General features: G+C 30.0%; 1 protein-coding gene across 4 annotated transcripts in view; it reads right to left on the minus strand.

Moving 5' to 3' along the window:
- Positions 1 to 6,143: 6,143 nt before the first annotated feature.
- The window catches only part of LOC100164725 (molybdenum cofactor sulfurase-like), a 30,355-nt gene continuing 24,855 nt past the window's right edge, over positions 6,144 to 11,643 (minus strand). Inside the window, exons 1-8 of one of the 4 annotated variants that reach the window (XM_008187937.3) lie at positions 11,254 to 11,357; positions 9,570 to 9,691; positions 9,267 to 9,449; positions 8,636 to 8,868; positions 7,593 to 7,796; positions 6,741 to 6,850; positions 6,544 to 6,660; positions 6,170 to 6,466 (exon numbers count right to left, since the gene is read on the minus strand). In XM_008187937.3, coding sequence (XP_008186159.1) covers positions 6,266 to 6,466; positions 6,544 to 6,660; positions 6,741 to 6,850; positions 7,593 to 7,796; positions 8,636 to 8,858 — 855 coding nt within the window. In that variant the 5' untranslated portion in view covers positions 8,859 to 8,868; positions 9,267 to 9,449; positions 9,570 to 9,691; positions 11,254 to 11,357 and the 3' untranslated portion in view covers positions 6,170 to 6,265. 4 annotated transcript variants of the gene reach the window in all.

Consider the following 11,643-nt stretch of genomic DNA (forward strand, 5'->3'; position numbering starts at 1 on the left):
CCGATTTTTGATACCTATCTTTAAAACATCATGAAATATATCGTGATTAATAATATACTTTTTTTTAATTTTTCAAAAGTTATTTTTAGGACTTAGAAATGAAAACTTCAAAAATCGGGCTTCTTACGGAACCAGATAAAAATCTCCTCTACAATTTTGTTCATAGGTGTTTTTACAATTAAACCACTCAGTAACCCATATTATTTGATCGCGCAAAGTATGTTTTATAAGAAAACTGCAGAAAATTACGCTCGTCAAGTGCTGCGTCCGTGGCAGCGTTCGATACTAGGTCATACCACCACCCCGCGCGCCATAACAGCAGTACCGTACCAGGGTCAAAACAGGTTTCCTATCGCAGCCGAGCGCCCGTACATAGCTTATAAATAAACAGATAAGAAAATGATTATTATATTATTTGCATAGAGTTCACCACTCTCTCGCTCTAAGAGCTGTCCAGGGCCGTCCCTAGGGCAGGGCGAGCGGGGCCCACGCCCCGGGCCCCGCGCTCTCACCACAATTGGACAGGCCCCGCTTTCATAGATACAATAAAAGGTCAAGTTGACGAGCAAAAAAAAATGTACTTATCATTTTTTTTTTTTTCATGTAAAATTGTTGAATGGAACAATAAAATGTTATTTATAGTATTTATATTTTATTATATTTTATAAATTATAAAATTTTAGAAATATTTTTTTAAAATGAATAAAGATGATTTAATGAAAAATTGTATGGATATTCAAAATCTGTTAGAAGTTGGTGACACAAATGACATAAATGGTCGAGAAATGTTCGATGAATTAATAAATGGTTAATTAATTAATTAATTAATAAACATATAAATGGTCATTCTTTGTGAGATTATTGAAGAATACACGTCACCACTAAAAGTTCTAGAAAAAGTATTTAGTTACAGCGTTGATGACATTTACTGCTGCAATATGTCCATAGTATTAAGAATATTGTTAACTATGCCTGTAACTACTTCTTCAGCAGAACGATCTTTTTCAAAGCGGAAATTAATAAAAAAACTATCTCCGAAGCACGTTGTCACAAGAAAAAGTCACCAATTTAGCTATAATCTCTATCGAAAAAGAAATTGCTGACCAATTAAAATATAATGATATTATTGATCAATTCGTGGATATAAAGAGTAGAAAAGTTAATTTTTAATATATTTTTATATTGTATATTGTGCCTATTGCTATATTTTATATTTGTTGTCTTATTTTGTCAATATTTTTTTTATAACTTTTATTTATTATATTATATTAAGTTTGATTATATGACATGGTGCGTTATTAGTTAATTTACTTATTCATGTTGTTGTAGGTGCAAGGTACTATATTTGTTAAGATTATTTGCGCACATTTGAGTTTCAAATTTGGGGAGTATAGCTCTCATATGCGATAATGACATTTTAGGCCCCGCAATTTTACTCTGCCCCGGGCCCCGCAAATCGTTGGGACGGCCCTGTGTTTAGTTAGTTGTAACTTGTAGACTTGTCGTCAAATTGTTATTAACTACCTTTCGTCTAATCGTCTATGGTGTATACCTACTTAATAGTTTAACTGATAATGGTTACCTGATCAGTTAGCTCCTTGCTAAAAACTCTAGGAAGATTGAAAATAGGTAATGTAACCTGTCTAACAAATTCTACTAATTTCATAATTTTATTCTTAAATAACAGTGTGGATAATTATGGCACAAATAACAGTAGAATTTATTATATAAAAAAAAAAACAATTCCTTACCTATTTATTTTTAAATTATAACTTTTAACAAAAACGAAAAATTAAAATAACGTTTTAAAGTACAATAACGTTAAACACTAAAATTGTATAACGTTTAAATACCCAAAAACGGAAAAACGATATTTTTTTTTAGAATTTAAGCCCTGCTTTATTTATATATTTACGTTATTTCACGGTTGTAACTTGTAGATAATATTATATACCACATAGGTTAGATAAAATAGTAATTATAAATAACGAATATTTTAGACCTAAAAAAACAGAATATTCTTATTTATTACCTACATTATACTTTTACATAATATTACCTATACCTAACTAGTAAATAAAATACTGTTATAATGAGTGAAATGAACATCATGTCATCATATATCATAAATAGTGTTAAAGTTAACACTTTTTTTTAAAGTTGAATTTTGTTCGGAGTGACCCATAAAATTGGGTGACTTTGGACACGTATCTGTTAGATTTCATTAAAAACCGTTGTTTTAATTACAATGGTTGACTTCGGACGATAACGATATTCTTAAAAAAAATGTAATAAATTGAAACAAAAAATTAGAGCGAATTGACCTCTTATAAAATCTAAAGGTAAGATTATTATCTAGGCAACCTCATGGGCTTTTTTATATATTTTAATTTTAAAGTGAGTTATGAGTATTTTAAGATGTACCCACAAACAATTTACAATTTTTAAATACTCATAATTCGCGTTAAAATTGAAATATAATAAAAAGCCCACGAGGTTGCCTAGTTAATAATCTTACCGTTAGATTTTATAACAGGTCAATTCGCTCTAATTTTTTAAATTAACGGAGGTATACGTATTTTGCTGAGCGTAAAATTTGGTATGTTTATTTATTTTATTTTATTTACGCCAAATGGCAATTAAAAAAAGTGTTGATGTTACGCACTTGTAAGACGAAAACAACACATGCGGGTATCACGTCCTCCAGGTCCTCTTAAGGGTTTTTGGACAGTTATTTCTAATATTATTATGTATTGAGATTTTATATTATTCGTTATCTGTTTATTGCATTTAATTTATATTTTACATTCTTGGAATTTGTTAAATTTAAATGAATTGAATACCCAAAATATTAATATTATTAGTTTTTATTTTATAAAATGTCCCATTAAAGTGCATTATTTTGTATAAGTTTTAATATTATAAAAATATATTATTAGGATCATTTTGAAATTTGAAATTAGCTCAGTTGCATAATTGATTATTAATAGTAATTTGGCTTAAAAAAAAGTATCTTTGTAAACTTAGTGTGTTTTAAAAGTAATGAAAACAAATTTTTTTTGGTGGTAGAATTTGGTCCATGTAAATGTCCATCTTCCAATTGGAAAATATTAATATTATATTTACTTCAAAATTTTTCAAGAGGTATATAAAGGTATACAATCATCAAACGACTTAATATTATAGTAACTTATATACCTAATGCTTATCTGAATGTATTGTCTTATCTAATCTTAATACATTTATAATAATACATTCTAAAGCTGGGTCCACATTAATTAACACTAGTCATTTTAATTTTTAGTTATTTATCTATTATACGTTAGACTAACAAACTAAGAGCGTAAATGTATTATTGTTCAATATTTTATGCATTCAAGTATTTATAATGTATGATACCATTGTTAAAGTATCATGTTTTCTGACAAAATAATATAAAATATTCAGTTGTTATGAACAAATCTTAAAAGTTTTAAGTGTATGGATTCAGCTTAATGGTGTAGGGTTTTCATTATCAACATTTCATTGCATTCTAGATTATTCCATTAAATTTCACTGAATGTTTATATTAACATTTTCTATACACGATAAAATTTTGAAAATAATTTTGAGTCTTTTTGAGGTGTTAATGGACATTGTCAGTTTTCAATATTTTAGATTCTGAGTGAACCGAGAATGTATTGATTTTACAATGATGTGTGTTTTTTATTTTTTATTTTTGTGTCTGTCATCACCTTTTAGGACAGTAGAAGTGCTTGGATTTTCTTCAACAGTAACTTTTAGGAAAGTGAATTTAGTTGGTACTTTGGGGGGTCAAAAGTAAAATTTTGCCGATTGTTTTCAAAAGCGCCGTGAAAAACAAAAGAAAAATTAAGGAAAACGGGAATTTTTACGCAAAACCTGTTTTCGAGAAAATTGATTTTGGTTTTTGGTGTAACATTAAAACAAATGACCGTAGATACATGAAATGTTCACTGGTTGTTTATATTTCCATTTTTTATACATGATAAAATTTTCAAAATATTTTGATTTGTTTTGAACTGTTTAGGAACGTTTTCAGTTTCCAATATTATTCGTTTTTTTTTCTATGAATGTCAATAAAACTTATTTGTTGAGTAAAAATACTTGAAAATTTAATACAAGGCTCCTACTATATAGGGTGTAACAGATAGAACTGACTTTTGGAATAACTTTTGTTTTGATCAATATTTAAAAAAATTTTTTTTTATATATAATTTATAGCCACTTTCGCTACTCATGTAATAAAAAAAAATTAATTCAATCGCGTCTTTTTGGTTATCAGTTTAGAGAAGTGCCTGATGACCGTTGGAGGTAACCGCAATCATAATGTGGCTACCTCCACAATAATTTTGATAATATGACAAACGTAGATGGTATTTCGTGGTATAGTGTGATATCAGTGTATTACTACAATCGTGGTATATCAATTTAGACAAAAATTGGCCGATATCATTATCAATACTTTTTGGTAACATTGATAAAAATTTAAAATACGAAATAAATATTAAATATCACTTGTGTAAATACTATATTATTTTATTACCTATAATATACAGGATATAACTGTGATTTAAACATCACCAATAAAAATACCAAGGGAGGGGCCATACACCCATGCCCCCTCAAAAACGCCACTGCCTGTCACGTAACCACCAATACCACGACTTAACGTGACGGCAACCTGCGATTTCGAGACTACTTTATCAAGGTTTTATTTTTATTTTACAAACCTATATGATAATAATATAATATACACACATTACACACTGGCAAAGGATTACTACCTATATAATATTATCTAGGTATGTTATCGCTATGGGTGGCAATTTGACTACGCTCTGTTTGGGTGTAAAATTCTAGTGGAAAAAAATTGCCTCTGCCTAGATTTGGTAGGCAATTTGTGTGCCCGCAAAATTAATCATGGCAATGTTTTTAATTGCCATATTAATAATAATAAACAATATTAATCTAATAATCTATACATATAAAATCCAAATACCATTCACTCACTGATCGCTGTAAAGGCGATATAAAACTATACAACGTACGAATTTGAAATTTGGAATAGAGGTTCTTCCATATTTTCACCGTGCAATAAGAAAGGATTTTCAAAAATGTTGCGTTTTAGGGGAGTAATTAACAATTATAATTGTGCTGCGCGGCGGCCGGCGGGTTTCCAGCTACCAAAAACCTTTCCTTTTTGACCGAAGGATAATAATTATAAGGATAAGAATTGTTCCGAGAAGTTTATCAATAAATACTCCAATTATATTTTAAACGATAAAATGCGCACCGATAACAGTTGATAAACCAACACACATACAAATTATATTTAATAGTTATTTCTCCATTGCTTTGCCACGGTGCCTACACACGTTCATACTTAATTTCATTTGCACGCCACACTACCAGCAGTTCGGACACGCGTAACATCATAAATATTTACAATTATAATTTTATATCATTGTATTATAATTGTTGTTGTGCCCGTAAACACATGGAGCTCATCGACGTTCGCAGTGTCATGGTACCTCACCGTGATCTGAATGTGGAGCGAGATGGTTCATGTTTTTTGTATTCACTTCCGTATCTCATGTATGGCACCGTCTCACATGCGCCTCATTTACGGGAAATTTTCGTACAATACAAGTTATATAAAATATATAATACACGAATTATTTCACAAAGCTATGTACAATTGTATGCCGGTTTGTCTATAAAAATAAATAAAATAACCCCCCAAAATATATTAATATATAAATACTAAATACTCCTAAAAATCCGGAATTATCAACTATGACTTCAATACTATTTTAGGTACACTGTATACAAATTATTTTTCAACCACAAAGCTGTAGTAATATAGGCTATATTTTATCTACCTTCTCACTGTGTCCATATGTCTCATATATTTTATCTCACATGTCTAACCTAACCTGATAATATACTGTTCGCATAACCATAAGCAAAACTCACGGGCAACGCCACGCGGTATGGCTAAAAATTAAAATATAATATGATTTTGCTTCCGTACCTATGCAGAGCGAATTACACCCAAAAGGAGTTAATTAATCACAATTTTTTCCCGGGCAAGGCCGGATTATTCAGCTAGTAATAAATAATTTAAAAAAAAAAAAATGCTTTTATATTGCTTTTTTATGACATACAAGTTTGTCGTATTATAATTTTGTTCATTTAAAGTTCAAACGAAAATTACATCATATTATATTTTTATCCTAAAAAATCAATTTCTTTTCTTGGTGACAGTGCATTTTTGGCCCACTCGTATTTTACATTTTTGAGTATCTTCGCGTTGCATATAGATTCCAAAAATGAGTTTGCCTTCCCACTTGTGTTGGCCCAATATGGACAGTGGCTTATAAATGCTCTCCGATGTATCCTGATCGATATTCACCATTTTGCACCTTTCGCAACCCTCAACGAACTGTGGAAAAATGTGACATTTATGATAACACACTGCAAGTAAAAAGAAATATAATATAGATGAATTGTCTGCTGTACTTCAAATTTGACACCTCCGATGTCCAACTCCTGCCAAGTTAATTCGCCAAAGGGTGGTAGACTGTCGCCAGAAATCAAGAAGTTACCTCGGAATCGATATAACAAATTATCTTCATCCTAATGATTCGATATATTATGGTTGTTAATAATATAACTAACATTATAATAATATCTAATTAATAAAATTTATTCTATACTATTTCCGCTATCTCGTTTTCCATTTCTTGCTGTAACCACTTGATCGTTGATTGTGTGGACAATAGATACTGACATTGATTGGAACCAATTACCCTTGGATCTATACTATCTAAAATTCATACAATTAAAATTAAATAGTTGGTACGTAGTAATCAGTAACGATATCTATTATTATTATTATTATTATTCATATACGATTGTTTATAATGTTTCATTAAATGATTAATAGATACCTATTTTGATATACAGTCAATTTTAGGTACGCGTAGACTGTTACTACAGGATAATACCTACCTACATAACGCAAAACAACTATCAGAAACGTTCAAAAAACGAAAAAGTTAGTTTTACAATTAAATGAAATTGTAAATAAATAATATAACAATATTATTTATTTGGTAAATTATGAAATTGTGATGGCGGTTTTGAGATAACTTATAATTGTCTATTGTCTGTATAATAATATAATTAGGTAATAGGCGTAGGTTTGTGTATTTAGTATACAGGGCGATTCACCAAGCATGTTCACCCCTTCCATTTTTTCATTTAACTATGGATTTATTCAAATTCTGATTTTTGAAATATTTAAATAGTATATATTCAAAACATTATTTTAAAACTGGATTTTTTTTTTACTTTTCTAGAAGTATCGTTTAGTGATAAAAACTTTTGTTTTTCAAAAGAGTTGAGCGTGATTATACGGTGAACCACTCTGTACAATATAACTAAAATTTAATAAAATTGAACGACCACATTTTCGTGCCATGATTAAATCAATTGTCAATGCTTTTAGACAACATAATTTATAATATTTTGTTTGACGTTGCCACAGAGTGAAGGAATTAGTTTACCATAGCTCTTAGGTGCTATAGTGCGGCTAGTGCACCTAACGAGTCTTAATCCAGGCCGATCGAGGTTCCAACTGAGCCATTCGGCCACTTCGTCGCCACAGTCCATTCCTTCCAAATGTCCACCCCAACATATTTTTCCCATTCTAATGGTGTCACTGGGTTTTGTGTCCAGTGGAACTACCATCGGAACTTCATCTTCGTTTTCTAGAATAGAAGTAAAAATATTTTTTTACTTGTATTTAATGAAAATAGGTAGCGATAATCAATAATGTTATACTTTGATACAAATGGTTAAATTGTTTCAACAATAAATAACAATATGATGTCATTGTACTGATTGAGGTTTCTTGGAAATGTCAAATTCTGCTATCGATCAAGGTCATAAATGAACAAAATGTTGGGGAGGTTAAACATTCTTTTAATATGGATACTGGACACTTATCATTTTACGTTAAAAATATAAAAACTCTTCTACTTTTAAAAATTATGGGTGGGGGGGGGGGGTCGGACTACTGGACTTCCCCCTTAACCAGTTACGGCCTTGGTATCGGTCGTGGATGCGTAGATACCTATAGCTATTTCACGTGTTACAAATAACAATATTTTAAATTGTGATGTCATACATGAAAATATATGGGTTATGTTGAGTGTATACCTATAGGTATTTTAAGGCGACATTCCATTATAACAGCGCCATTTCACCGCCGTGTCCCGCCTAGACCATGCAGTTGTTTTAACTGTTGTTTGAGTCAAATTAACTGCACGTCGGATGTTATAATAGTTGCGAGGAAAATTAGTGGTTAAATATTTTCGACTGTTTTTTATAATACCGTGGTGTTGAACCACGCCATTAGATACACGGGACCCTGGAATGCCGCCTTTACACGTTTACTATATTACATATCACAATATAAGTGTAATAATAACATATGTCAGCTATATATATTACTATATCATCAGAATGCCAGATAGGTTTATTCCTATAAAAAAAACCGCAAAATACAAAAAACTACCACGTTTGTGTCAAAATCTGCTAGATTTACCGGCGTAAACGAGGGTCATGGTTCCTTTTTGCAAATCTATATAAGGCTTGACAAGACAGAGTTTCGGATCTTCCATTTGCGTCATGCACACTCCCGACGTACTGACCACCGCCCAGTTTCGGTCGTATTGAAACCCGTACGTTTCCAATTGCCATTCATCCGTTTCATAAGCTCCGCATGACTTGATCGGGAAAACGAAAAGCCTTGACACGTGCAAATCCATTCTATTGTACCTGTACATTTCGATAAAAACGACAACGAATCATAATATAATATACAAGTATTTGACGCAAGTTGGTGTGTGATACGAAGGACGTTTGTTTGAGTATTGTTTTTGAGGTGGATGAAGGCGGCTGGCCATCTAGACACGCTCTAAGAGACTTAACACTTAAACAGTTTTAAACTGTAAGAATAATATTGCTTAGCAAACGTTTAATCCCTATATATTATACAAAAGATGTATTGGATAATCAGAAAACAATTTTTGGGCATTTAGGGGGTGTGGGTGGATTATCTTTAGCCCCTACATCGGACGATTAAATATGTATTCTGTAGACTACCAAAATATATTGTGCCTGTACTCAAACAGTGTTAGAATTAATTTGGAAATTAATTAACAATAGGCCATTACTCGTCGACTGAATTCTGTTGCCGGTCCACGGGTTTGACCGGATTTTTCTGCCAAAATTGTTCGATAAGCGTATCGTAAAGTCTATTAGCGTCTGATTCGCTGGACTGGTAGCCAAATGAAACCCGAACTGATCCTGTCGGCCGTCCGTTAATAATATCAATGTGATCGCCGCAAATGTGACCTCTGTAATAATAATAAAAAATATATACATATTAAAAGTACCTAATGATGATCCTGATGTATAATTTAATAGTTGATGTCCAGTGGTAATAATATTGTAACAATTAGGTTGTGGATACTCACATCACCTCTTGGTTTCGTCTCAGCTCCTCGTCTGTATGACCCAAATGCGTCTGACACGCCCCGGGGTTGCAAAAACAACCCACTCGGAGTACTATGCCGTAATTACTGGCTACGTATTTTACCTGTAAACGACAATGGCTTAAATATTATATGATACCTATATGAAAAAAACAAAACACACAATACGAACATATTGTGAATAGGCAATACCTACCTATAGGTATCAAACATAAACCTATAGGGTTACCTCCCCCTACCTAGGAATAGGCGGGTCTTTGTATTTTTTTTAAGTATTATTAATTTATTTTATTATTCACAATATATTATTATATATTATAACAATTCAAAATTAATCTTTAAACAAAAGTAAAAATTTATATAACTACGCTGTTAAAAAAAAAATGTATCTCCTCCACTTGTCGAATTTGAGTTGCACCATTATTGTAAATTGGTACATTATACATCTTTGATTAAATATAAAAATAATATTTAAATATGATATTAAATTACATACCTACGCATTGTAATTACTCGTAATTATACGCATTATTATAATATTATATTTTGCACACGACCAAGACTCATCATTTATTAAAGCCAGTATAATGGCTAATATTTAAAACTTATAATGATTATAAGTACTTCAGGTTGACTTAATCCTAGAATATTTCAAATCCCAACTATGATAATATAATTACCAGTTTACTTATGAGAACATTGTAATCAACAATCAACACTTAACATATCTAAGTCTAAGTAGGTATAGGCTAAATCGACATTTATAAATCCTAATACCATTGATTATAAAGTAAAAATCCACTAAACTCGTTAAACGATTCTTCTCAATTAATATTTGTGACATTACTGACATTAATGATAAATGTGATAATACATCAGAAATGTATTTAAAATATTATTTTCGGTTTCACTTGTAGCTTTTTATGGTTTCTTTTTTTGTTAAGTTGATTTTCAATTAATATAATAAAACGATTATGTTTTTACTCAAACATATCATTAAAGCCTATAATTTATATTACCTATGTATTATTGTATACACATAATAAAGCGATGTATGAAAAAACAATAGGTACCTATTGTTGAAGGTCCTCACTCCTCGAATGAATATTAAATTACTAATTTTAAATTAGGTACAGTAAGAAGTATACGACTACAGTATATTTTGCAGTTTATTGACTTAAGTAGGTAGGTAATTAAATTAATGTTATAAACCTGGCGTTTTTATTAAAATAAACTTTTACTTTTGTAACTCACTCGTTATCTAATGTTAGGGGGTACTATGTTAGGTAGGTTACTGAAAAATATTTAACTTTAAGTTTCATGGATTCAAGAAAAACAAATAACTTTTTGTAAATAATTAAACTAAGAGTAGTATAATACTCAAACAAATAAAATAAAATTACATTTAATACTAGATTAGTATTATTTGATTAGTATTAATAATCATATAACTTATAAAGATCTAATTCTAATGATTTTATTTGTGATAAGAGTTTGTTAAAATACAACAAACTATAACAATCAGTAAAAACCTAAGCTGTTACACTAAGACATTAAAACATTTTGTAATACCTTACTAAAAACAAAAAAATTATAAATTCAAGCTAAAATTTATTTTGTTATAAATTAAATATTAAAATATAATGTTAAACTTACTAGTACCTACTGCAGTTTATGACGTCTGAATTGTAATATTTTGTATCGAGCCTGTAATATTATCTACTATCTATTTCAAACAACGCATGTCTTTTTATAGGAAGACCCGAACACTGCGCTATTATTCTTATCTAGTAAGAATAAGTGGGAATGAAGAGATTGAAAAATATTTCTGTATACAGAGAGATCGTTTTTAAATTAATAATTATTATTGAACTACTTAGTAATAGTTTTATTACATTAAATAACTTTGTGAGTTTTAAGATAATTTATTTACAAACTAATTTATTTTATAAACTTATTGGATATCATTAAAGTATTATAAAAATATGAAATATTATATAAATTATATTAAATTACGGTATACTAACATACAGTGTTGTAAACAATAATAATTTTA

The sequence above is a fragment of the Acyrthosiphon pisum genome, chromosome A1 (genome assembly GCF_005508785.2).
Source record: "Acyrthosiphon pisum isolate AL4f chromosome A1, pea_aphid_22Mar2018_4r6ur, whole genome shotgun sequence".
Classification (NCBI taxonomy): Eukaryota; Metazoa; Arthropoda; class Insecta; order Hemiptera; family Aphididae; genus Acyrthosiphon; species Acyrthosiphon pisum.